The 27,539-nt window shown below is 36.3% G+C and overlaps 6 protein-coding genes across 8 annotated transcripts; 3 read left to right on the forward strand and 3 right to left on the reverse strand.

Moving 5' to 3' along the window:
• Positions 1–33: 33 nt before the first annotated feature.
• Positions 34–1,879, forward strand: LOC116307380 (uncharacterized). Its single transcript, XM_031717614.2, has 3 exons — positions 34–179; positions 897–969; positions 1,042–1,879. Exons 1-3 carry the CDS (start codon positions 97–99, stop codon positions 1,156–1,158), a joined length of 273 nt encoding a protein of 90 aa, XP_031573474.2. The 5' UTR covers positions 34–96; the 3' UTR covers positions 1,159–1,879.
• A 592-nt stretch (positions 1,880–2,471) lies between these two features.
• Positions 2,472–6,043, forward strand: LOC116307379 (ras-related protein Rab-28). The gene is made up of 8 exons (XM_031717613.2): positions 2,472–2,671; positions 2,803–2,899; positions 3,001–3,089; positions 4,032–4,164; positions 4,473–4,545; positions 4,917–4,947; positions 5,247–5,324; positions 5,727–6,043. Exons 1-8 carry the CDS (start codon positions 2,594–2,596, stop codon positions 5,823–5,825), a joined length of 678 nt encoding a protein of 225 aa, XP_031573473.1. The 5' UTR covers positions 2,472–2,593; the 3' UTR covers positions 5,826–6,043.
• A 1,807-nt stretch (positions 6,044–7,850) lies between these two features.
• LOC116307390 (uncharacterized) lies at positions 7,851–11,064 on the reverse strand. Its single transcript, XM_031717640.2, has 3 exons — positions 10,909–11,064; positions 10,630–10,754; positions 7,851–9,692 (listed from the first exon to the last, which is right to left on the reverse strand). The coding sequence occupies exons 1-3, from the start codon at positions 11,056–11,058 to the stop codon at positions 8,060–8,062; spliced, it is 1,908 nt and encodes a 635-aa protein (XP_031573500.2). The 5' UTR covers positions 11,059–11,064; the 3' UTR covers positions 7,851–8,059.
• Positions 11,065–12,352: 1,288 nt separating this feature from the next.
• LOC116307397 (suppressor of fused homolog) lies at positions 12,353–22,858 on the forward strand. Of its 2 annotated transcripts, XM_089028416.1 has the most exons (11): positions 12,353–12,367; positions 12,482–12,880; positions 13,960–14,094; positions 14,632–14,768; positions 15,486–15,664; positions 16,176–16,261; positions 16,366–16,438; positions 17,008–17,378; positions 17,774–17,912; positions 21,296–21,364; positions 22,219–22,858. In XM_089028416.1, the coding sequence occupies exons 2-11, from the start codon at positions 12,729–12,731 to the stop codon at positions 22,288–22,290; spliced, it is 1,413 nt and encodes a 470-aa protein (XP_088884542.1). In that variant the 5' UTR covers positions 12,353–12,367; positions 12,482–12,728; the 3' UTR covers positions 22,291–22,858. The 2 variants fall into 2 exon arrangements, with proteins under 2 accessions (XP_088884542.1, XP_031573506.2); XM_031717646.2 differs by lacking the exon at positions 12,353–12,367 and having other exon boundaries at positions 12,378–12,880.
• LOC116307106 (uncharacterized) lies at positions 19,018–20,220 on the reverse strand. Of its 2 annotated transcripts, XM_089028418.1 has the most exons (3): positions 20,166–20,220; positions 19,684–19,871; positions 19,018–19,588 (listed from the first exon to the last, which is right to left on the reverse strand). In XM_089028418.1, exons 2-3 carry the CDS (start codon positions 19,780–19,782, stop codon positions 19,460–19,462), a joined length of 228 nt encoding a protein of 75 aa, XP_088884544.1. In that variant the 5' UTR covers positions 19,783–19,871; positions 20,166–20,220; the 3' UTR covers positions 19,018–19,459. The 2 variants fall into 2 exon arrangements, with proteins under 2 accessions (XP_088884544.1, XP_031573114.1); XM_031717254.2 differs by lacking the exon at positions 20,166–20,220 and having other exon boundaries at positions 19,684–19,966.
• Positions 22,859–22,948: 90 nt separating the features above from the next.
• Positions 22,949–25,821, reverse strand: LOC116307384 (uncharacterized). The gene is made up of 2 exons (XM_031717628.2): positions 25,220–25,821; positions 22,949–23,755 (listed from the first exon to the last, which is right to left on the reverse strand). Exons 1-2 carry the CDS (start codon positions 25,521–25,523, stop codon positions 23,445–23,447), a joined length of 615 nt encoding a protein of 204 aa, XP_031573488.2. The 5' UTR covers positions 25,524–25,821; the 3' UTR covers positions 22,949–23,444.
• Between the last annotated feature and the right edge of the window lie 1,718 nt (positions 25,822–27,539).

Here is a 27,539-nt window from a genome sequence, read left to right on the forward strand (position 1 = left end):
CATTATTTTCTAGAGCTAGGAACGCCTGTCGATATTTGGAGAGAGCATGATTTGAAGTGTCGTGGTCAGATTTGAAGAATGTTGTAGACCTAAAATATGAGATATCAATGGATTGCTAAGATAAAAGAAAGAACAAGAAGGATGTATACCTTATGGAGCTATTATAGCAACCTGTGGGTGTAAGTATTATTATCTTGACACTATAAAAATAGTTTTTCTTTGCTTTTCCGACCTATGTATTCTGGTCACTTTACTTCAATACAGTATGCTAAATATATTTTTTAAATATAAAATCAAGCCCCTTTGTGTTAATTTGACATTTTCTGGGCTAAGTGAAAAAAAATCAATAATTTTGAATTCTTTTGAGTAGCCACGAAAAAAAATGGTTATACTACAGCTTTTTTTTTTTTCTTTTTTCTTTTTTTTCTGTAGCTGATGCGTTCATAGAGTGCAAACAATATAACCGTAAAACTTTAGTAATACTAATTTAGCACAATTTCATGCAAATTCCATTGTTTTCTATTGTTTAATTAGCACTATTTTGTACTACTTAGTAATTAGTGTTTCACGGATTAATCGTTTGCACTCTACCATTCACTGACATTCACCATTGTTTTGTGGCCCCTGTACATTTCCAAAGAAGGTTTATTGCGAGTTTAGAGAGCTTGTAGATTTTAAATTTCCATTGCATATTAAATGTTATTAAGACAAGGAAAATATAATATCGCTATTTACCACACAAAAATTTTTTTATAATTGTCATACTTTCATAATATTTTTTTATTGTCAAGATGTTGTTTTTGCTGCTGCTATTGTTAATTTGGTAAACAACAACAACAACAACAACTTTATTGTACCACTCTTATCATGACTTTTGTGCTTTTTATTTAACTAAGATACAATACTCAAAAGCGATTTGATGCTATCTGGAATGGCAAGCCAAGGGAAACTGCGAGTGTCCCATTCATGGTAAACAATTTCTAATTTCTTATATATGTATCAAATAATATGGAAAAAATGATGGGATATTTTTGTTTTCAGATTACAGCAAAAATGAGAAAATCTCTCACCTCCCTTGGCTATGAAGAAAGAGATGTCAGATCTATGACACCTCAAGATGCTTGTAATATTATCGAAAACCAAACCAAAAAATCATAAACTGAAAATAGGACCAAAAAGGAAAAAGATGTCAGATCTACTATGACACCTCAAGATGCTTGTAATATCATCAAAAATGAAACCAAAAAATCATAAACTGAAAATTGGAGCAAAATTTCAGGGATAAAATTGAAACTTTACTTTTAGGCTCACCTAGTTTCCTCAGCAGACATTTTTTGTGTTGGTCCAAAAGCTCAAGACTAAAGCATGGTTTTCACTAGCAATGCAAGCACAAGCACAAGCATAAGAAGAATTATTTCATTGTGAAAACTGACTAACGCAAGCATGAGCACAAGCTCAAGGATCAATTTTTTTTATTGCGCTTGCGCTTATGCTGCACCTGAAAACAAAACAATACAAGAGCAACAGTGGCAGAGATGTGGTGGAGACGTGATGGATTATTAATACATGTCATGTGACCAATCTGACCAATCACAACAGCACAGAAGGGGCATAGCACTAGTTGCACTTGTACTTATTTCATGACTTGTTTTCACTGAAATAAGTCCTCTTATGCTTGTACTTGTGCTTGCCTCGCTAGTGAAAACCAGGCTTAAGGCTCACCAGCCTCAGTTACCATGGTACCTCAATCGATTTACCACCACAGGCATCCCATTCACTCATATATTGAGCCTGGTCAGCCTGTGGATAATATGCCTATGTATAATTGTATTCAGCCAAGTATACTGAAAACATAAATAATAGATTTTATTTCATTTCATTTGCTTTCATTTGTTGTATGCTCAACGAAATCCCAGAGACTCTGGAAAACCTAGAATTTCAAGAGCTGTATGACATGTGGTTTGTCACAAATAATTAGGAGTCAGTCATGGTTAATCATGGTCAATCACAGTCAAGCATAGTCAAGCATAGTCAAGCATAGTCAAGCATAGTCAAGCATAGACCATCATAATCAAGAATAGACAAACATTGTGATATATGCACAAACACAGGGCAACATTTAGTCTCCTACGCAGCTGCTGTTAGTGTCGTCATGCAACGCTCACTCCCCGTAGCCACAACATCCCCACCCATTGATAATAATCATGGCTACATGCATGGCTTAATTTCTTAACCAAAACAAATGGGTATTGATTTAAAGTATTCCATAGTTTTGTAAAGAAACCGCAAGCAACTCTCCTCTGCTTAATAGATTTACGTGTTTTTTCTCAGCATAGAATGACAAAGGATACACAGGTAACCCAATAAAAAAATTTCCAATGAAAACAATGTATGTAATTGAGCCCAAAACCGCAAGCCAATAGAGACGCGGGCACATACCTGAGCCCGCAATCCATTGTTAGCCAGTTGCCGTGACGTCACGATCAACACTCGCTGTGTTTTCTCTGCCATTAGAGAAAAATTATGTTCTACAAAATCGCAAAATGTCAAGGCTTCTCGTTTCTTGATCTCTACTAGATTAATCAAAAACGAAATGTCTGACTCTGAGGACGAATCTTCACCAGATCATCAGTTGAAGTTTGTTCTTATCGGCGATGGTGCATCGGGGAAAGTGAGTGGTTTGCCGCTTTTTTAGAAAGCAAACTTCATTCAAGTGTCCTTGATAATTTTTTCTTTCCTTCCAAAATCTGCGACAAGAAAGTAGAAATCTCTTATTTTCTTTCTACGTTTTATCGCTTGCAGACGTCGATATGTATTCGGTACACTCAAGAAAACTTCGAAAAAACCTACAAACAAACTTTGGGACTTGATTTTTTCCTCAAACGAATTGTTATGCCAGGTTGGTGAAGATTACTCTTATCATATGTCAAAACTAACAACTTATATGCGTTATGATTATTGAATATTTCGTCTAAAATAACATTTGTATTCTTTGATTAGGGAATGTAAATGTAACGATACAAGTTTGGGATATCGGGGGACAAACGCTTGGTGGACAAATGATAGATAAATATATCTATGGCGCTAATGTAAGTTTGTACATATTTGTTTAATACAGCTTGTGTTATATGGAATCTATATACTTAGAGTTATTGATGGTAGCACAATTAATAGTTAACATAATTAACTATGATGCTAGATCTTTCGTTAATAACCTTCAACCCCAAGGGCTATAATAATACTAATAACACAGACGAACATTGTGGCTAAAATGTGTGTACTTTTAGGGAACTAGTGCCTTTAGAGAAAATGATAATGAAAAATAGTGAGAAAGAGAATGAATAAAGAGGAAAAAAGATGGAAGGAAAGCATGAGCAATATTCAAGGAAACAAAAAACCATGTCACAAAGGAACAACCAAAAATTGGTTGCCTTTATATAAGATATTTATTTTATTTGTCATTCCAATTTGGCAAAAAGAAGACCAACTTTCCCCTAATGATTGTAGTAGGCCAAAAGAACAGGACATTGCACTTTGACCATTTCAACTTGATAGTCAAGTTGACATTAACCATGTAAAGAGAATCAAATTGACCTTGACCGTGTGAACTTGAAACAAGCACCTTCTCAAACCATTAATAAGGGTCACATTAGTGAAACCTCTAAATAATAGCATAGAGATAGTGGACTTTACTCAAAGGTATCATGGATGTAAGGCTAACATGAAAATACAGAAGAAATCACATTTTTTGATGAAATTTGTGGCATTTCTTTTGTATTTCCATGTTAGCCTTGCATTCAAGACAATTTTGAGAATGGTCCATTTGCTTATCAGACTAAAATATGCAAAGTGTGAACAAGGTTTCTCAATAGCTTGCTCTATTTGTTAATGACACCCATACATATAGCTAGCCATATTATTTCTTTGGCCTCTTCTGGGATAAGCCACCATCCAAATAAGTATATGCATACATGGATAATTATTACCTAAAATCCAATTATCGCTGTTTATTTATAAATATTAATTTTCAGGCTGTTCTGCTTGTTTATGATATCACCAATCAGAGTAGTTTTGATAACTTAGAAGACTGGTATGAGACTGCGAAGTCTGTTTGTGAAAAAAATGGCTCAAAAATGCCTCACATGGCTTTGATAGCCAATAAGAGTAAGTATTGTATCTTCACTAAATAAGACAAATAAAATAAATTGCTGTGTTTCAATTGATATTGCTGACTATTCACTGTCTTGTGCAGAAATATCCATCTGCCTGAATCAAAAGTTTGCAATGGAAAATCTTTCTTGTTGACTGCAAAGGTTGGTCATAGTTTGACCACTTTTTATAAATTTAAGATAAATGAGATTCAGACTCTTATCAGACAGTTGAAACCTGGCAAGTGTTCTTGTTTATACAATAATGGTAACAACATGGGAGTAGAAAAGATGATAAGAATTTGTTTATTCATGAATTTTTAGTGGACTTGGAGCACATGCGCGTAGTCAAACCAGATAGACACAGTAGGTTTGCCCAAGAACATGGACTTTCAAGGTATGTTAGCTTGTTACATATCCAAATTTGATTATAATAACCACAAAAAAATAGCTCCAAGTAGAGGTTATGGATAAAATACAGTGAATATATGAGAAACACCACTGACTTGAAGCTATTGTTTTGTGTTATGTTACTGGCACGGATATATGGGTCCTAACCTTTTTATGATTTTCCTTTTGTACCTTCCATGTATTATTTTGAATATCAAACAAAGGTTAATATATCCCCTACTTTTTCTTTTGGTTGAATGCTCATTACTGTAGTTTTGCTTGATATTTTATTTAATAAAATTCAATCAAAAAAGTACAATGTACATACAAGTTTATTATAAGGCCTTAACAGGTAATTTTTCTGGTGTTTCTTTTCAGTCATTTTTTATCAGCAAAAACTTCAGATCAGGTAATTAAAAGGCTGATAAAATGTGAATAACCTCCTTAACAGCCAAATGATCAACTTACATTTTTTCTGTTTATTTTTTCTGTTGTAAATTTTATATGTGTATTTTAAGGGTTTGTTACGAAATAATTCAACATATGTGTTACATGACATAATTGCATTGTTGCAAGCTGCAGAGCAAAATATAGCTTGTATTTCTTGTACTAGCTTTACCATTTTAGGGTAGTTATGTTAGTGGTTGAAGTTCCTTAGGAATTTTGAAGTGGGTTTCCTTGATGTATTTTCTCCTTTTATCCTACTAGGTAAATTTGTGTTTTCAAAAGATTGTAGCAGAGGTTCTTGGTATCAGGCTAACCAAAAATGAAATGGAGCAACAATCTGTATCCTTTTATATCAATTTTTTTGTAAGATACTTTAATTGGTTAACCATTTTATGGGAATCAAGGGGTGCAGTATTAACAGTTCCAATACCTGTCACCTCTGGGGTATCAGGTTTCAGTCTCGGACTTAGCACCAACTGTGCACATGTAGTCTAACTTTGTTGGGTCTTGATCTCCTTTGAAATCAAGGGTTTTTCTCCAGTTGTCCTCCTTGCTGCAAGAGTTTTTTTCATGTATTTTTTGTTGTTGTTAAAACACACTACAGTAAATCTCAATGTTTCCATACTGTAATTTAGCCTTTCTTGACAATGGGTCAGTCTCAATGTTTTCTTTTTTCTTTCATGTCACTTTGTAGTTCCTGTTGCCAAGAAATTATAGTTTTCCTTAACTCATTACTATCAGAAAGTGCTTAAAGCTGAAGTCATACAGTACAACAACCACGAGGTGCCATCAAGGGCTGCTCCTGTACAGAACAAGAGTTCTTTTTGCTCAATACAATAGCACTGACTTCAGTTCCTATGTACATATTAGATGACATTATTGATAGTTATTGAAATAATATTTTTTTCTTTAAAAACATGTCCTGTCTTCTACATTTCTTGTTATAAATCCCAATATAACAAGATGGCAAGATAACAGGACCCTTGCAATAACAGTGTTATCATATTTGTAACATACAATCCTCATGCAGTTTTTGTCAAGGTTTGTTTTGTTTTGTTTAGCCTGGCTTCCAAATACTGTCTCATACTGTTCTCAAGCCACACCCTCTTCTCTGAGTTACTGAACTGACAAGGCCTTCAGCATAGCTCTTGTTCCCCAGTATGGCAGATGGCTAAAAAAATCTTGACATTTCATTTCATGGTGTACAATAATTTATAACATACATGTGCAGTACCCCTTTTGTTATTCATTATGCACGTTCAATCCTCATCCATTTAAAATGCCCTGTCTTTGAGCAGAGTGCACTGGCTCTTCCAGGAATTAACACCTAAACCCCTTATTTTCACGGACACGGGGGCTCGGGGAGCTTTAGCCCCTCCACTTTTTTTAGAATTACATATTCTATTTTTGTCAAATTTTTGGGTGTACAGGGGAATGGACTACAGCCCCCCCCCTTTAAAGCCTGTTTCATCGTCCCTGAATATTTGAATTTGGACTGGATCTTCTACAGTGTGTTTGTGTGAGAATGATTTACCCTTAAAAGGAGGCAAAATGGCATTTCCTGAAATGAGGGGCTTTAGATTTAGTTGAAAGAAGATTTTACTATTTGTAAAATTGCAAGCCTTGTTATCAGTAATGGATCAATGAAAATTTAAGAAGTATTATAATTATTACTGCGTTCATGCAGCTTCATGTGTTTTGTCTACTGAATACAGCTATTTCAAAAAAGGTTGAATACTGAATACTGCATGGTGAATAGTGCATTCCAAGACCAAAGGGCATTGTGGGTCTTGTTAATTTGAAATCAAAAGTAAATATACAGCAATTAACTCTACATGTAGTTAGTATATTGTGTCAGATGGAATACACTAAAAATAGAATAAATAATTCTTCTTCTTCTTACTTTAGACAATATCACTGACCCACAATGCACTTTGGTCTTGGAATGCACTATTTAGTATGCAGTATAAAAACGTTTTTGAAATAGCTGTATATAGGCATTTAGCATATACCAACTTGTGTACTTCCTAAGAACACGCACACTCATTGGTTAATTGGGGGTGAAAATTGTACGATATTCCTCTGAATCTCGGAATATTGAGTTGGCAACAAAATGGCATCTGCCGGCAATCGTTTTGCTACAATTTCCAATGAGGAAATTGAAAAAATGAAAGTATATGCCATTCCTATCAAAAGGCAACGAAGTATGGCCTTAAAGTTTTGCATGAATTTGTCACGCAAACTGCAAGTTTCTGTTTGTTTGTTTTTATTGAATTATTGTATATAAAAAGAAGTTACTCTGTACACAAGTTGGTATATGCTAAAACCATTATTCATAGGCTCAGTGAATATGGAGAATATTTACCTCGCGGCTCGAAGGCTCGCGTTTCCGTAAATATTCCCCAATATTCACTTCGCCTTTGGCGAATAATTGCTAAATATATCTCAAATTATGTGCAGAGCCTTAAAATATATTAAAATTTAAATTAAAATGTTTACTCAAAAATACATGAAATGCCTTGTTTAAAGCCTCTTATTCTCCTGTTATCACAAAACTTTCCAACTTGACAGGACTGAAATCTTGATTATCCCAGGATATTGGGACTTTAAATTTTTCTTATAGATTTGTTTTACTTCTTCCTGCTGTGGTACATACTGTAGGTCTAAAGACAAATGGCCGGCCACATCCAACTAATAACAGTGGAACTACTGTAACCAATATTAGATAAAATTAAGAGAACCAATTAAAATGTACTGAAATGAAAAAATGCCTTCCAACTTTGGGCCTGGAGTCAGCTCAACTCAGACTGTATGAATAGTAATTTGACCCTGATTTTTCATGTCGCACAATTTTGTTCAAATTTCATGTACTAGGGTACCAAAATCTAAATGCATCTTAAGACCTTTGCTTTACTACTAAGACAAATTTATTAACATGAATAAAGTTAATATTAGTTACTACAAAACCACACCTGTCTACTGATATTGTACACATTATATTATAAATTTACATCAGCATATATCAAATAATATTCATCTTGGGTTTTACATTAGTGAGGTTTTACTGAAAATCTTCAATCTTTTGAGCTAACTCTTGATCTTTTGGAGGGAAGACAAACTTCCCTACTGCCCTCACTACTAGGTGAGTAACATCGTCTTTTTTTGATTGGACGTTTTGATCTATCCCTAGTAGGCATGCCGTCACTGGACTCCTTATCTGCCTGTTCCTCCTGCTGCTGCTTTGGTCTGTCCTGCTTTAAATCCCTTCTCTGTCTGTTTTCTGTTTCACTGCGGTCTTTCCTTGGCCTCCCTCTCTTGCGCTTTGTTGTTGTGTCTGCGGTTGAAGTACCACTTTTCTGCATTTGAGATTGCACTTTGGTGCCTTTTGATTTGCTTCTGTTCATATTTTTTCTTTCTCTAGTTGATTCACCTTTTCCACTACCAGGTGAATGATCCCATTTCCTTTTTGATTCTCCTTTTGACTGACTTGTTCCTCTTTTAGTCCCTTTTCTGGCGTCATCATCATCATCACTGTGATAAGAATCAGAGCTAATTTCTCCATCAAAAGATGACAAATCACTTGTGTGGACAGAACTTACATCAGAGACGTCTGATTCAATGTCTGATTCTAAATCTTCTGGCAAACTATGTTTATTTGCCATGTCTTTTACATCATCATCACCAGATGATGCCACACCCGTTCTACTTAGCTTGACCTGGGGTTCTAGTAAAGGTGGATCTTTGGTTTTCGTTTCCTGGAGGTCTTTTTTAAGGTGGGTCTCAACAGAAGGCTTTTCTTCAACTTGTGCTTCCACTTCAACAGGCTTTATGCTCTCTTGCACAGGTTTGCTACTATCAATATACTTGTCTTCCACTTTTTGCCTTGCATGAAGTCCAACAACTACTTCACTGCATTTACTCTTCTCATGAAGTCCCTTGCTCACGTTACTTAAGGGGGATGTTCTGTGAATATCAGCTTTCAAAGAAGCCACATTTTCTGGCATTCTTGTTACTGGTTTTTCAATATCAGTGCTATCTCTAGGGCTTTCAACCTTAGGGGAGTGGCTCTTAGGTGAGCTGCTTGGCTTACTATGAATGGTTTTCGTTCTGGCATTTATGCTTGAGTCTGCAGTTTTTTCAGAGGCATTGCCTGTGCTTTGAGAAATAGTCGTCTTAGGTGTCACACGCTTACTGGGGTTAAATTTCTTAGCACCCATAATCGTTTTAGAAGAGGGTGTGCTTTTGGGAACATCAATTGGTGAACTATCTCCTTTTCTTTCAAACCTGCTAGATTCACTCTTAGGGAGGCTTCCAGCAGCTTGTTGTTTAGAAAGACTGGAGTCACTTCTGTGATGCATAGAAGTGCTTGGATGCACTGCTTCCTTGGATTCACTTTTCGTAAGGGCACTCCCTTCAATCTTGGTTGTTGGAGGACTTTCTTTAGGTCCAGAGATCTGACTGATGATATCATCAATATCAGAAATAGTTTCCGAGGTTTTCCCAGTAGTTGAAGTTTTAACAGCTTCACTTTTATCAAATGCTCTTGAATGTTCTGGTCTGCTTTGATATCTGGAATGTTGTGGTTTTTCCTTTTCCATGTATATATAGTTCTGTACAACACCCTCTAGTCTAGTTTGAAATGATTTGCTCTTCTTTTCCAATACTTGACTGACTAGCCTTTGTGCACCACTCTTTAGGGCATCAGACCTGGAGAAATGAAATCGGCACATTTTAAATCAAATATCCTGGGTCATAGCTAAAATGTACAGTGGCGGATCCATGACTTTAAGAGGGGGGGTTCATTTTTGCAAATCTCGGCACAACAATAAAGTTCTCTTGCATCATCATTTTTCCCATGAGGCACATCACTGGCCTAGGGGGGCTCCTGATAAGGATAACCTATCCACCAGTCCAGGCCCGATTATTGTGGGCAAAGGTGCTAATTTTCAAAAAGCGGACCTACCATACTTTATTTATTTATTTAAAAAAATATAAAAAATCCAAGGTACCAGCCGGTGATGGGGGGGGGGGGGGGGGGGGTTCATTTGCACCCAATGAACCCCCCCTAAATCCGCCACAGATGTAATTAGTGACCTTTAGATACAACGACGAGTATGAGATCGAATAGGAGTATGAGTTTTAAAATTGGTCCTGTACTCGTGGATAACACTAAATCATAGTCGATTTCTGATTTTTTACAATCTAAAGTTTCAATCTACCTACACTATCACAACTACAAAAAGATAGTGCCTCTCTTTAAAAGTTAAACACTTGTACTCGTACTCGTTCTCATCATCAGATCTAAAGGTCTCTATTACCAGATGACACCATACATGATAGTTCTGAGGTTACAAGTTGTATTACTTACTCTCTTAAAAGTCAACTTGTATTTTGTTTTTAGTCAAAATTCAAAGAGTGCTTATCGTTTTACACTTTCTTTAATCTCTGAATCATATCTTATATGGTGTTGTTTTTACCGAATGTATCTAGGTAGACCACAATACGTGCTGTTTATAATACGAACCCAGAAAAGGCCTTTTGAGAGTCAGGAATTATTTCCTCCTGTCCTAACTTTCATGCAAACCTCCATTTTATTTAAAGCAGATAAATTACTATTAAATAAATATATAATTATGACACTTACGCACAAACATGTTTTCTCAAGTTGTCTCTAATTTGATTTTTGGACAACGATTCTGACCATTCTTGCTTGGACAGAAACGTTGCAACATAGCTTTCAACTCTCTGATTCAGCTGGCGAAATGCTTCCTAAAAAGAATAATATCATTCAATAGAATTCCTAGAATATATGCTATACTTAGATAACAAAAGCTATTGACTTTTTTCATGTCACCTACTGTAGTCAGTATTCGTAGAATAATTATTGATGCAAGATGTAAAACAAATTCATAACAAAACTCGCCATTTTATCAAGTTCTTCTAAACAATCCCTCCTCAATTCATCAAAATTTCCTTGGGACTTCAAATGAGCAACAATTTTTGCTGTCAGGTCTCGAGATTTCTGATCAAGTTGTTGAATGAGAGCTGAGTTACTTGAACTTGAAGACGCCATCTTGAAGATTGGTGATGCAGTACATCATTTGTCAAGCAAACCCGCTGGTCATAGCTATCGCGGTGCGTTCACTACTTCATGTCCATTGAAAGGACCTTTCTCGTAATCGAAAAGTTATATTAATGTTTGAATCAACGCAAAACATAACAAAATGTAGGATACCAAGGTCTCTTGTACGAACGTGGAAAAAAGAACAAATATGAAATTTTTTACCTTGATATTATTCAACTTTGATTTAAAAAATACTGTATGAAAATAAGGCCATTCCTGTTTCGCAAATTTATTAAGAGAAATACGAACTATTTCGGATTATTTTAGCTGTGATACAGGCTGTGTAAAAAAATAAGGAATATAGTATTTGCAGGCGTTCCATACCGCAAACCCAGAAAAGACTGGGTTCTAGCCACAGAGTCTTACTAAAAATAGTACAGCAACTGCAACAATTGTCTAAACAAGGGCGGATACAGGGGGCAAAGGGGGGCTGAAGCCCCTCCTTCAGCAGAAAAAAAACGATGCTTTATTATATTGTTTTCCGTTGTGTTGACGGAAGAAACTCAATTAGCCCCCCCCCCCCCCCCCTAATATTTTGCCTCGATCCGCCCTTGCTAAACCTACTGAAACAGACAAGATAAAACTTTTCTAATTGATGAAAAATGATATAAAAGCAAGAAAAAAAGAACAAAGATAGCTGTGAGTGAGTTGGCAGCGCGTGGACTGAATACTAAAGTATATGTTGCGCGAAAGGTTGCTCCCGTGTATCATGTCGAAAAGAATCGACACACCAATTGGCACAATAACGTTGCACGAAAAGATGATGTTAGGTTTTTTTAACGCTATGTGATAATGACCGCTGTTTTAGTTGATTGCAGATGCATGCGCCGTAAAACTATAACTGAGAACCAATATTTTGTTTGGAGGGGGAAGGGGGAAGGCGGCCCACCCAAAACATTTCGTGGTTCCGCCGCCCCTGGCGTATACCTCAGTGTATGCCCATGTATGACAACAGCGCCCTCACGGGCGATATGGCATTCGACATGAAGCGGCAGGGAGCCCATTCAGATGACGACGGCTGACGAAAATATAATCTTAAAAAAGTTATCATTGAAGCAAATGGGCTAGATGCTAAGAAAACTGTGTTTAGAAGAAGAAGATCAAATAGAACTATAATTCTACATAGTACGATAAATGAGTTATCTTTTTTTCATTTTGATTTTATCGGGTTCGCTGTGGCTGCAATGCAATAGCGCAGGCTCTGGTAACGAGAATGTTGACCCTCGACCGACGCGACCCCCAACAAAAACTTCAACTCGTAAGTCATAAATATTTACTAGTCTTTTATTTGTTCTCGCTCAAGTTATCAAAATATCATACCTGCAATTCGAATTATTAACTTCGATTACTAAAACATTTTTTATATACGAAGCTAATCATAAGAGACTCGGAGAAACTTCAAAACAAAGGATCGATTTTTGAAGACGAAGAAAGAATTCCTGACGAAGCCTTCTGATGAAGGAGCGCGTGGACAGAAAAATCTCAAGAAAAAAACAAGACTTTTACAACTGATTTTTTGTCATTAAGGCGTGGATTGTAAAGAACGGAGGGTAAAGGAGTCCTCTCTAAAGTTTTTGGTTGATTTTAAGCGGTTAAAGACTTGTAAATTGTCTCTAAAGATGGACGGTCAGTACGGCTCGGGAAGCTGTTATGGAATGCCTGCCCCAACTATTCCAACCCCACCTGGTCTGGAAGCTATTTACTCGACATTACGAAAACTATATCCTGACCAACCGAATCCTTTACAAGTCACGGCTCTCGTCAAATGTTGGTAAGTACATTGGTTTCTGGGATTTCGCCTTCAAAATACTAATTTCTAAAGGGGTTTTTTGATCAACTTTTTACCATCACCAACAATGCGGCCTGCAAAGCCTTCATTTCATGATTACAAATAGTATCTAGCAATATAGTATGTATCCTTATACAGTTTTACAGTAGTTTTTCTTGTGGCTTACTGGTTTGTGACTTAACTATAGCTACTACATAGAACTTTAATTTTTCCATAATTTCCTTGAAGTGACTGTGAAACCCATCGACTCTCTCAGTGGGCATTATTCAAATTATAGGTCAAAGGGCAAATACATTAATACTCCAATTTCGAGTTTGCTTTTGCTCGGTCTTTGTCTCGAGGACCGTGGACAAACCTAAGAAGTGTGGCACGCTCATCGGCCATAATTCATATGCGCATGCACACGCTTGTTTGTCACTTTGTGCCTCATGCAGAGATATTAGGATTTGAAAGACAAAAATTATTTCTCTCTTTGTTATTTATTTAATTCACTTGTGTTAAAAATACTAAAACTATTATCATAGGCTCTTTGAATATCGGGGAATTTTTACGCTCGAAGACTTGTGTCTTGGTAAATACTCCCCAATATTCACTTTCCCTTAGGCGAATAATTGATAAATAATTTAGATGAAGCAGGGGTGGATCATTAATAAAGGAATAAATAATACTCAATGTATAACACAAGGACATTAGTTCAATCCTGGGTTTATGGGTTTAACATTGAACCACCTATATGACCTGAGTTTGTTTGATGTGTTGTTCTATCCATTATCCCAACAATTTTTCTCTGGTACTCCGGTTTTCCTCGCTTCATAAAAAATCAACATGTGAGTTGAGTGTTGCTTGTTGTAAATAGTAAAAAAAATTAAGTGGTAGTGTGTGGAGCAAACCTCACAGAAGACTCCCTTACATATGGGGAATGCATGATGGCTGTAAACATACATATGGTAGCCATAGTGTTTGTCTTTTTATTTTCATGAGATAGGATGCATGTGAGCTAGAAGAGCTGATATAGCTAGAGTACATGTTAAGTATTTTGCTAATCAACCAAATTCTTTTAGGCTTGGAGGGCCAGATCCACTAGATTTTATCAGTATGTTTGGTAATCCTGGTAGCCCAATGGAAGGAATCCCACCTCATTGGCATTATGTCTCCTCTGGGCTGTCGGATCTCCATGGAGATGGAAGGGTCCATAAGTAAGTGCCATATTACATCCATTATACTGAAACAAACTGTATTCAGCAGATTGAAAGTGAATAAATGATCAGTCCAGTATTCAAAACATAAAATTAGTGCCATTTGGCATGCTGTCAATGGCTTAATGTGTGAATGTGACCACCTATTCTCTTCAAAAGGTAACTCTTGCTTTATTCTCTTCTTTCACAACCCATATTACTTTTTGGTTCTGAGGGTTAACCACAGAATAAAACTGCACTTATTTTGCTGAAGGCTTATCAGACAATGTTATTTTAAGCCCTGTCCCATTTAACCAGATTTCAGATTTTAGTGGGATTGGGGTCCCACAGGTGCTGTACACAGGACTTTGAAAAAAAACTAAAGTAGGAGTTACATACATGTGTATGTGCTATTAGGCTACGTGTATTCTCATTTTCTCACAATGAGTATCTTTCATAAACTGACATTACAAGTCTCAGTTTGATTTGTCTCTGATCCCTCTAGTATGACTGGAGGATGTCATTTCTCATATATATATTCTGTGTTATGGTATGTAGGTATACAGGGATGGATGGGCCAAGTGGTTATGGGTTTGAGTTAACATTCAGGTTGAAAAAACAGCCAGGAGAGACAGCTCCTCCTGCTTGGCCTGCAGAATTACTACAGCAACTGGCTCGATATGTCTTCCAAACAGGTACAAAGATCTCAAATACAACTAACATGTGGCTACATAGGAGACTAGCCATCAGGATTCAGACTTCTATAAATTTAAAATAATAAAATGTATAGAAATATAGACCATCAACTGCAAATTCACTCCCTAACATTGGACATGTTTCCAACTCAGTTTGGAACTAGTTTTGCTCAAAAACTACCCTACAACTAAATATAGTTTTATATGCATGCATACAATCTTGAGGCATTGAAGAATATATTGATCAATAGACCTCTTTAGCCTGGTCATAATGTTCTACCATTTCAGACCATGTGTCATTCCCTTGATTATCATTTCTTTGTTTAATGGTTATGTATGAGAAGATGCATGAATATGGATACAACTCATGGAACAAAGAATATTATTATTATTTCAATAAAATGACCTGTAGACAAATTGGGAAAACATTGATCCCAAGTTAAAACAGTCTATTACCAGTAAATTATTTGTAGGTAACTGATATGCATATGATGTGTAACCTACATAGCAGCCTTCTGGTGTCAGGGAATAATTGGGTCAAGGCTACCTGATGTACACATGTAGTTGTCCCACCCATAGAGTGCCGTAAAAATTGCATCTGGCTTAATGATCTATTTACATGTAGCTGTGAATTGCATAGTTATGTTTTATAATCCTAAGGTTCTTACATTTGAGAAAGAAGATTGATGACCAGACTGACTGTCTATTGCTTTCCAGAGAATATGCTTTATCCCGTGGATCATATATCTTGGCATGCACCATTAGACTACACTCCATCCAGAGTGGGCAGATACACCCATGGACCAAATACTTCACAGATCCAGCACATGCTATTGTGTGAAGACCCTCAAATCAAACCTATCAACACTCAACTGGGCAGAGTAGAGTTTATACAGGTAATTGGAGTGCATTTGTGTGATTATGAGTACATGGTGATTACTCTATAGCAACTGAAATTGAGCTGAGTGCTGAGACTGACTGACCCACTGACTGACTGACCCACTAAATGACCCACTGACCCACTGACTGACCCACTGACTGACTGACTCACTGACTGACCCACTGACTGACTCACTGACTGACCCACTGACTGACCCACTGACTGACTCACTGACTGACCCACTGACTGACCCACTGACTGACCCACTGACTGACTCACTCACTGACCCACTCACTGACCCACTCACTGACCCACTCACTGACTCACCGACTGACTCACTGACTGACTCACTGACTGACCCACTGACTGACCCACTGACTGACTCACCGACTGACTCACCGACTGACTCATTGACTGACCCACTGACTGACCCACTGACTGACCCGCTGACTGACTGACTGACTGACTGACTGACTGACTGACCCACTGACTGACCGACCCAATTTCCATTGATTTTCCGCTTTCAGGTCATTGGTATTATGGCAGAAGAGCTTCAAGCAGCACAACACTGGCACTGCAAGGCAATCCTGGATATCCTCCGTAAAGTACCTCCGTGAGTAACAAAAATAACTGCATGCTTTCTTTATTTCAATTGATAAATTATTATATAAAATAAGGTTTCATGTAGTAAATTTTTCAACTTTCTGGATTTTTCAGTGCTGGTGGCCCATGGCTTGTGACAGACATGGATAGAGTGGAATCGGTGTTTGAAATCCAGCCTCATTTGCAGGTAGCAAGATATATCCAATCATGCAAATAATTATGCACAGAATAATTCTGGTTGAAATAGCATATCCAATGGATGAATACAATGGAGTCCCATTATCTTTAGCCTCCTGGGAATTATGGAAGAATTTAGAATAGTGGGGGAGGGGAGGCCCAAAATTTCCAGGGGGAAATTATTAGCAAAGATACAGTAGTGCGAGTCCACAAGACCCGGACCAAGAACCTCGTTTCCAGCCTTCAATGAAAGGCCAGCACTAGCCTCGATTCCCAATCATCCATGTAATTTTCTATAGAAAACTTGGCATTCATCTTGACGTAAAAATTCCACACAGGACCAGAAATAGATAGGCACCTTGGCAACATTTCATCTAGTTTTCCTTTTCACAATTTTGTTGAGCATAACGAGAAAAGGTCGTCATAATGTTCGATACTACTGTCTCTTATTTTCCTGTTTCTTCCCATTTCTTATTAAAGATTTCAAATACATTTCTTATTAAATTCTTCTCTTACAGCTGTAGGTTCCTTTTTTAATAAAGAAATAAATAATATTGATTGTTTGTGTTGCTCAAATAGGAGTCTGTCTCTCTTGGCATAGAGAAAGAAGGTTCAAGTCTCAGTGGAGTAGCAGCCAAGTGCTGGTGGGAGGCATACGCACCTGATCGATCTTTTCCAAGACCTTCCTCAGAAAACCCAAATTTTGGTAGAAACATTAGCCCCCAAGGAACGAAGGACCTAGGAACACGGTTCAAGGTCCTTCCTGCCATTGGAGGAGGAGGGGGGTCCAAATTTAAGGTCGATTCTCATGGACGACTTAAAGATTCATCTTATGATAGAGAGTCATCTTGTGCAAGTGCTGTTAGTGAGATTGTGAGGACAAGAACTTTGTGTGGTGTTCACCTAAGGTTCGGTTATGAAGCTGCTATGTTGTTAACCCTCGCTATTAGGTATGGGATCATTGGAGTAATCATGAAATATTACCGTCGATCAGAATCATTATTATTATTATCACCATCATCATCTACATTCATGTTCGTTTCTATCAGCATCATTAACACCATCAAAAAAACCTTCACCATGATCAGCATCACCATAATCTTCATCTTTGCCATAACATCATCACCACCACCATCGTTTTCACTGTTGTCATCTTCATCTTCATCTTCATCTTCATCTTCATCTTCATCATTATTGCATCCACCAGTATCACCATCCCCACCAGCATCATCTTCATTTGTAATCATTATGATCGCCGTTATTAGTACCTTCATCACATTAGTCCCTCATCTTCAGTTAAGTATCATTTCTCAATTCCCCCGTTTTAATTTTTTTTTCTTTGTAGGGGCCGGCTTCGCCATGGCCGTCACTTCACGTTTACTAGTTCAACGTCTGACACAGCCATTACCTTTGTAACCACTAATATAACAGGGTCTATAGCAGACAGGGAACATCAGTATGCAGCATGTGGGACATGGCTACAGGTTAGTCAGGCTCTGAATATCTTTGTAACCACTAATATACCCCTTCCGAGAAACTTTGTCACCCGTGAAGCGAAAAGCGTATAAACTAGTGGCGCGGGGAGTCATGGGATAGTTTATATTTGACCACGTGCACACCAACACATGGGTCGAAGCAATCATGCCGCGAGCATTAAGTGACGATTTACGGATGAGAAGGGTACTGCTATATGGTTTAAACCACAGTAAAGGTGACATTGCTGTTCGCTTTGGCATGTCTTCAAGGTCCGTGTTACGCTTCGCCCGACGATATTACGAGAGACCGAGATGTTTGTGCTGACAAACCAGGAAGAAGCTGGAAGACCTGCTGGTTCGTATTCGCTATCGCAACAAGAACAAGCCGTTTTGATGCAAGAATTGTTAGGACACCCAGAAAAAACTTTATCTGAGCTCCGTAGACACGTTGAAGGAGTATGTGGTGCCAGGCTTCCTGTTTCTACTTTACACGACTATTTCAGAAGAAATGGCATCACACGCGAAATGGTAATATTAAGTGTTAAATGCATTCTTGTAAGCCGATGAGAAATCTGTAATCATGAATGTTGTATTCGAAGATTGCTGCAATTTTTCATTCAACACATTTCACTTTCGGTGTTTATAGCTCAAAAGAATTCCTTATCAAAGATGCGAAGAAGATCGAATAAAATATTGGTCTGTGGTATCACAATTCAATCCTGCGATGTTTGTGTTCCTTGACGAGTGTGGATTTGTAAGTTCTCTTTTCAGAAACTCATTTTGTTATACCTTTTTAACTGATCTCCGCACTGGGTTTGTCACACTGACAGAGATTATAACAAATGTTTCTGCATTACATGATAAACGAATTTCGAGACGCTTTGGATACAGTTTTCGAGGCTATCGAGCTCAAACGCAAAGATGGTATGGCAATTGGGGTCCCAGGATTACTGCTATCCCTGTCATCTGCACGGAAGGAATAATAGACTTCAGTATCCGCCGCGGGAATACCAATGAAGAGAAATTTCTTGAATTTGTGAATGAAAACCTTATTCCTAATCTACAGCCGTTTGATGGGATTAATCCTCGCTCTGTGGTCGTAATGGGTGAGCACTCACCTCACATCAGATTTTGTTAGTATTTTATTACAACGCACTAAATTAATGAAGACAATTGCATTATATTCATTACAGATACTGCTAAAATTCACCGCTGTCGTCGTGTAGTTCAAGCTATAAATGCTAGTGGCGCTCTTGTGGTATTCTTGCCATCTTACAGTCCTGACTTCAATCCATGTGAGAACGTTTTCTCTCAAGCAAAGAGTTGGATTCGAGGAAGTGATGTTGTGTGGCAAGTGTGTCGTGATGATCCAGAGGAAATGGTGTTTGAAGCCTTCATGCAAATCTCTGATGCAGACATTAGAAACTATCTAAGATTTACAGATTACTTGTAAAGCCCTCCGTGCACTTATTTGCAAATGACAAATAAGCATGTAAATGATACTCAGCAACAAACAAAACAACCATAAAGCATTTTACATTATTGTCAAATAATAATTAAAGTTTCTTAAGATCTTCTAACATCTTCTTCTTCTGTTCCTCAAACTCATCATTGCTAAGTACATTGGCATCTTTAAGGTTCTTCAACTCCACAAGCTGTTGAAGAATCATCCCTCGAGCTTTAATCTACAGAGCAAACAGAATTCCACTGCTTAATTTTTTAACCATGTTACGTGTCAAATAACTTTCCTTCTAAACGCAATTTCAAGAGGACTTCACACCTTTGTTTCATTTGGTTCCATGGCGGAATCCACTTGTGTTCTAGCCGACTGAAGTGAGGTAGAACTACTAGTTGAAGTCGTGGTCACAATGGGAGTCATATTAGATGTAGAAGGAACTGCACCTGTAGGCTCTAGTGCAAAAAAGCAGCATTCGGAGGTACGGTGTCTTCGCGGTGACTCCCATTTACCTATAAAAACCATTATCACAATCGTCAATGTTTTGCTTAGGTTCGAAAAGCAGTAATAACCCAAACCATTGTTGATCCCGTGTAGAGGATTATATCTCCGCTTTTTGACTTTTATTGCAGTTTTAATAAGGAAGAAACCCCCAAATTTCCAAAATTACCAGAGTCCTTTACATGCGCGATTGAAAGATCGCTGCAAACTACCACACATTTTATTGTGTAGTGGATAAGAAAACCTAACTTTTTATCTTACATTATGAAAACTGCTCTACAATTTATCGATCCAGTCTAACTTACCAACATTCTAGCCCAACACTTCAGTTTAAAATCGCTAAGAACTGATCCATGTGTTTCACGTAGCCTCGACAAATAGTTATTGAAAAGGCCCTTGTCTTCTTCGACGGAATCATTTTCTACAAATTTAAAGACAAACATTCAATTCAGAATACACCGACTGATACTGAATACTGTAAACATAGCAATGGAACATTTTATTAAAACCCGTAACATAGGTCAGATCATAACGAACTTGTTAGAAAAGAAGTGGCATTTTATAATTTATTCGTTTTTATCGGATTCCCTTCAAATATTCACGTGCGCCATGCACAAACGATTCTAAAATTTAAAACCTTACTAACAAAATTATCACAGTCCAATTTTAAGCTTTACAAAAGAAAAAATACAGACAGATAGCTAGCATAAAGGTATTTATCCATTTTGAATTGTATCACGTTTTAGTGCTCAGTAACTTACTCTTCTTCTTGTTTTTTGACGCCTTGAAATCAAGACACATGACTTCGTCCTCGTCCACAGTCTCTCGTTTCTTTGGCAAACTTGTTTTTTCGAAATGCGTATGTGGCTTCAACCAAAATGTGACATAGTTTAGGCTTTCAGCTAAATATGCCTCTCTTAGGTGTTCCTCTGTACAAATGGTCAGTTTTCTTCCTCTCGTGCCATAATAACCAAGGTCAAAACTGCTGATGTCCTTTGCTGGGCTTATTTCTTCAGCGTGTTTTTTCACTAAATAGCTTTTAAACTCTTGGACAGTTTTGAATATTGGTACTTCTTTCAAAGAGAACATGGAACATTGATTTTTGTTCTCGTGCTTATACACTTTAAGCATTACGTTAATGCGTACTGCGTCGGCCATAATGGCTCTTTTAAAAATCCCGCGTCAAACAAACTCCCGCGTCAAGCAAGTTTCCCGTGCCAAGAAAGCTTCTGCATCATGCATGGTTTATTTGAACGCATTTCCCATGAACCTCCGCGCCACTAGTTCATACGCTTTACGCTTCACGGGTGACAAAGTTTCTCGGAAGGGGTGTATAACAGGGTCTAAAGCAGACAGGGAACATTAGACAAAACACCTGATATCCTGTGTCAAACTTTTTATTTTTAATCGACTATTTTATTCTTGTATTACGCAGATCTTGATCTCAGAAGAATTCCTTCATAGGCTTGATAGAGACCTAGATGAACTAACCAGACCTCATGAGGTAAGTGTCTAAGATGACATAAAAAATGCGAGACTAGGTGCTAAAGACTGGGCCAAGCATTTGGGTAGACAGGAGAAGAGAAATATTTTGATATCGTAATCAATTATTTTCAATTTTCAAATCGAAAAAGAAAAACGAAGAAAAAAACCCATGACCCCAGGCATGTGCTACACATTGGCAAAAGACAGCGCCATAACAGCCGTGCCTTTTATGCAGCTATTTCAAAAAACGAGGAGACAAATGGTTATTGGTGATTGGCGATTGCATGACCAAAAGGCACAGTGGGCATGCATTTAAACACGAATAATCCAGGCGTTTAAATAGTTTCGTCGACTATGTGATTACTAAATATCTCAACAACAACATCTGTGTTATTGATAATACAAGTTATTCCAGCTATCCTTGCATCTTGGATTACCTTCCTACCACTCAGTTATCGTCTATTGCTTATTACCTCTCACCGTTCGCCCCTTTCATCTTTTTTGAAATAGCTGTATATGCTTATCGAAGTGATAACGATGGCTTTAATAACAACGTTAATTTTTAGGAGGCAGCATGGTCGAGCGTTCACAGTGTCGGTGGTGCTGAGTTCGAGTCCCGCTGTGGCCACTAGCTGAGACTGTATTTGTCCTGGTTTCTGATTTGTTCAAATTCAGTTTCTCGACCATGCTTGTTAATAGCCAACTGGTTTGCCTCCTTGTCAGTTGGGATTCTTTTAAACCACTTTATGTTTCTTTGATTATTTCTTCATTTCAGTTTCATTTCAGTGTCCTCGATTAGTTGTGTAAACTAAATACATCGACACTTAAATAAAAGTTATTTTTTGAATTCTTTTTTCTTTTTTCTTTCTCCAGCTTGATCTACCCAAAGAATACAGATGGCCGGGTGACGGTCTTATCATTACTGTACTACCAGACGAAAATTAGCATCATCTTGTATCCTATCTAAAGGGATGTTTTGTCACGGTTGGCAAGTCATAGACAGATAAATGTAAAACTTTAGATTCAGTATTTTGGTTGTCGCTGTAGTGGTCAGTCATGACTGCTAATCAAAATTACCGGCTATATTCTTGCATGGCTTTTGGTAGATATCATCATTAGCTTACCATTATTAATGCATGTTCCAAATATATATAAGGCATATTTCGTTTTTATACTTAAATATTATCATCATATTTATATTTTATATTAATATTAGTAAATTGAAGTGCAATTTAGAAAAGAAACGATGCGAAAAGAAGAAAACTTTTGCGAGGGAGAATTTCATTGAATTTCTCTTACCCTATGATTCAAAGACCCACCTTTTCTCTTCGCTACTTCGGAGTCACTAAAAGTCTTGACATTTTTAAAAAAAAAGATCAAATATTCTGGGTTTCTACGGTGATAGTAATAAAAAATATATATTCTTAGATATTAATAGTAAGAATTATAAAGCTAAAAGAACCTTTTAAAAAATGTTTTCAAAATTATAATGAGAATAAAATTACTCTATAGGTTTTTGTTTGTGGGTTTTTTCTTCAAATATATATACAGTATATATATATATGTATATATTTTTGCTTCGTTACTGAATGAGTAAACTAAGTTCTTTATTTTACGAGTTGTTTTTATTTACATTGCAAATTTACATTTAACATATAGCAACATATTGGGAATATCATGGAGGCCCATTTTGAGTTTGTTATACTAAGTGTTTGTGTTTGTCAAAAATCGTGGTAAAATCGTTGAGGTCTTCCTCCATGTCCTCGCCGGTATTCCAGGATAAGTGCAGTTAGAAAATAGAAAAAAATTAAAATTTTGGAAATGGAAAAAAAATTCGAAAAAAGCTTTTCGTTGACTAAACTTGGGATTGGCTTCTATATTCAAACTCTGATTGGGTGAAGGAGGTCATGCGATTTGATTGGTTTACAGTCAAACGCAATATTTTTACTTCAGTTAAATAAAATTGTACTATACAGTGTGAAAAAGACTGCATTTTTACTTTGTACATAAGTATATTAAAAGAAAAAATAGGTGTAATGCTAAAAAAAAGCTTCGTAACACTTGTCTGAATTTAAAAAAAGTTCGGGCACCATCCATATTTAAGGAGTTAAGGGATCTTTGTTCATGTCAACTCTTCCTTCTAAAGCTTGTCTTTTCCACTTCGTTCGTCTGTTCTGGAACCAAACTTTAACTTGCGTTTCACTGAGTTTAAGATAAGAAGCTAGTTGTTTCCTTTCGGATCCTACGACATAGTGGTTCTTGTCAAACGAAGTCTCAAGGCAGAGAAGTTGAAATGGGGTAAATGCCGTTCGTACTCGTCTTGTTCGGCTTTGAGTCTTGTTGATAGGCTGTAGTCCTTGGGTATTTGGTGTGGAAGTTCGGTTAACTTGTGTTGTGGTTTGGACTCGACCTGCAATAAACAATTAAAGTAAACAATTTAAAAAAGATTACTTTTATATATCTTGTCCGATATGTGTCACCACAATTTGTCAAGCTATTTACATCATAAAATTTGTAGTTTGGTAAATATGACTTTGTTCGTATATCGGGAACAATTCCATAAAAATAATATAAAAAAGATAAGCTTATAAGCTTATGTTGAATTAACAATATTTTATTTCCGCATAAAGCCTCATGATTACGAATTAACACTTGTATTGTGACGGCCATATCGGCTATGACATCTTTGCGGGCACTATCATTGCTATACTAAAAAAATTATCATTCCGGGTTGCCAAACATAAAACGTTTATTATTTGTTTAAGACCATTTAATTCCTTTCTCAAAAGGATTCTAATGCATTAATGCAATTTGATAACGATTTATTTTAAAAACACAGCACATATCTTATAAGTTTTGATAATTTTTGATAATCAAATATAGATGATATATAAATGGTAAAGCATAAAGTTTAGTTTCGTATGTTATCGTTTTGATAATTTAACAACAAGGAAAGACAAAAAGAAAAGAAAAAGATAGAAAATATTAACATTCAAACCTTTAAAAGTTGAAGAAAAAAATTTTTTTGCATGAAAAAAGAAAATTTTAAGAATATCCTCCAACAAATTGAAAAATTAGTTTTTCTAAAGATTTTTCCATTTGTTTAAAGTCGTCCATTGGTTACTATTTCACCTACTTTAATACAGCCATCGGTGTTTCATTGTACAATAACCATCTTAATTTTTTTCTCCAGATCTTAATCTTAAGTATTTATCTTATTTCTTTCGTAATCTGCTGCTTAACCTCTGTAAATCGTGACAAAACATTCATTAAAAAAAGCAAGAGCAAGAAAAAAATCAAAGTACAGTTTTTGAGTTTTCCTAACTACAAGTTATGATCTAACTAGAAGGCCTTTCTTAGTTCATAGTTATTTGGCATTTCCTCAACTCTCTTATCTAAGAAGAGAATATTTTTATTCTTTAACCAATTGTAAAACTAATCACAATAGTAATGAGTATAACTCAGGGTTTTTTAAATTGATTTTTCCCGACTTCCTCAGTCTGAGAATTTTCAAGACGATTTAAATTTTAAGGTCATGACAAGTCAGAAATTACGGTTTAATTTATTTTCATTTTTTTAACACAAAAAAATTTTTTTTTTTTTTTTTAAAGTGTGTGAAAAGTATTTTAAGCAATTAAAAAGACTAAAATAAACTTATATAAATAAATATATTTGTTACAAAAAAGTTTCTTTTCATTGGTAGAAAAATGTTTTATCAAACTCAGTGTTACCAAAAGCCAGAAACAAAAACAAAAAAAAAAAAAAGAAATTGCGGATTTGTTAGAGTAGTTAACTGGCTGCAGTTTACGTACAAACGTTTTAATGTTTACTTATTTCTAATATTGTCTACACTGGTATTCTTCTTAGTACTTACCAGATTCTGGAATCTCTTTTGGTACCATGTCTGCCTTGTTTACAGTTCTTTCTTGGAAGCTACCAAAGGATGAAGTCCATCGTATTGGTTCTCTACTAGCTTGAGTGATAACACGAGTCTTGGGTTCTATTTTAGGCGCGTTGGTAGTGTAGGTTAGGAGTTTCCTCTCCTGAGGGAAGAAAGAGCATGAAGGTGGTGTGTAACTTGCTGCTACTGGCGGCATCATCTCTGGGTATCTACAGATAGAGCCGTTACATTCAGTAGATGGGCAAGGACAACGGTAGTAGTAGTAGCTGTCTGACATTGTGGACAAGATTTCTTGGCGTTGTCCTCAGATTTCTTCGTATCTTTTTCTGTATTCACGTTTCTTCTTGGTAGTAGTAAACTCGTGTATCGTCCTAGCTTTTTCTGGCTTTGAGCTCTTACCGATGCTAGAACGGCTCGTACGACTTAATCTAATTGACAATCCACCCTTTTTTATAGTCGATCGCTCACCTTGCGTAGAACAAACAAATGTTCCTGGCTAAAAACGGATATTGCGCTATTACTAGAACTGTAATCAATTTCCAATTGTTTGATCAAGGGTGGCTCTAATAATCTATTAATATCCTCAAGAAATGTTTAGTGTTAGCATAAGGCAACCACAGTTTAAACATTCTATTTCTTTTGTAACTTTATTGTAACATTTTTTCAACGGTCCGAGAAGACCATTCGTACTCATATTTGAAGATAAAGTGTCCTATAGGCGCTTTCCCAGACTTTTTTTAAAGCTGTAGAGGAATTGTATTAGATATTTTTTTGCAAAGAATCGACCCTTAAATATTTTTTACTCAGTTTGAATTTTAGGACTTTTTAGTGAAAAATAAAGTTCATCTTTTGTTGCGTGCGGTTATTTTCTCTTAGAAAGTGTTTAACTAATTCGTGTAATGTGTAATATTCTGTATAAATTTCATGTGCAGCGTTTATTGTTTAGAATAAACTGTTTATGGCGGTTGTTGTATTTTTGTATTGGATGTTCAATATCACAAATAAATGCAAGCAATTTAATATAAAGCTTTCTTAAATGAAGCACGTTTAGAAGATGATTAGATATTTCATTCAAGTTAAAACTGTTTCCTATCATTAACTCCTGTTTGAGACGCAAAAAGCCATTGCTACCATTCCATCAAAAGAAACTTTATGGAACAATGACTTGACTTGGAATACTTTTTCGTTATTAAACCGCGTGTCTTTTGTCTTATGCAAATCCTTTATTTGTTTGCTTCATATATGATTCTTTTATGTCGGAAAAAACGAAGAAAGAAAAAAAAAAAGTGGTACGAAAACTGTAATAGTTATTGGTACAAGATTTTGTTTGTTAAGTTAGTAAATCAAATTCAAAAGTTATCTTGAAAAAAGCAGTTGTTACCGTTAAATAAGTTAATTTTTGCTAGTAATTTTTTAAATCATATATAAAAGATAAAAAATTGGATTCGCCTTTGAAAAACACATCAGTTATCCATTATTCACTGTAATTCAATTTGCGATTTCACCGCAGCAGAACACGTTATAAAAATCTTGTCCTTCATCCTTTTTGGATCAAATTTTTTGAAATAGTTAGGAATGACTGAGACGGCTGTGCCTATAAAGCATGCCAAATGGAAGAGTCCTTTATAATAATAATGGGCTGGAAACAGCTAGTCACTAATTAAATGTCCCTAAATAGTTAGTGTCAACACAAGAAATACATTTGCTTATTTTTATCTCGGAAGATTGTTTCTAACTCATATTCGGTTGACGTAAAAGAACCATGAGTAAATAAAAACAAAATTAAAAAATCTTTCGCTGTTTATCTTGCTGTTCAAAGGAGTTACTTGAGACAAAGAAGAATTGGTCATCCTACCGTGAAAGAAATCGTCTTTCTCCCTATTACTATAATTTCCAATAGCGCGAAAATGATCAATATGGAGGCGTATTTTTTTGGTTTGGAGATAACGAAGATAAAATGGATTCTTAGCGTCGAGTCTTTTTCAATTTCAAGTCAACATGGAGTCGAGAAAAAAAATTAACAACAGATAAATTAATATTTTTCTTGTGAATGCCGGCTTTAGTTAAGATATCGGGGTGTGTTTCATTACATTCTCACTTGGCAAAGCTTTATTCTGAAAGTATATAATAAGATTTTGATAAGTACTTGTCAGAAAAGCACCGTGAGTGTACGAATAGTATGGCACGCGTGGATATGAAATACTGTTGTAACTCAAATCACAACTTGTTTGCCAAACTTAGATAAAGTAATAATTGCAAGTATCGGGCAAATAGCAGAAAAAGATAAAATATT

Source organism: Actinia tenebrosa, unplaced genomic scaffold (genome assembly GCF_029948245.1).
Source record: "Actinia tenebrosa isolate PJP-AT-01 unplaced genomic scaffold, QUT_ActTen_1.0 PGA_scaffold12__29_contigs__length_12842862, whole genome shotgun sequence".
NCBI lineage: Eukaryota > Metazoa > Cnidaria > Anthozoa > Actiniaria > Actiniidae > Actinia > Actinia tenebrosa.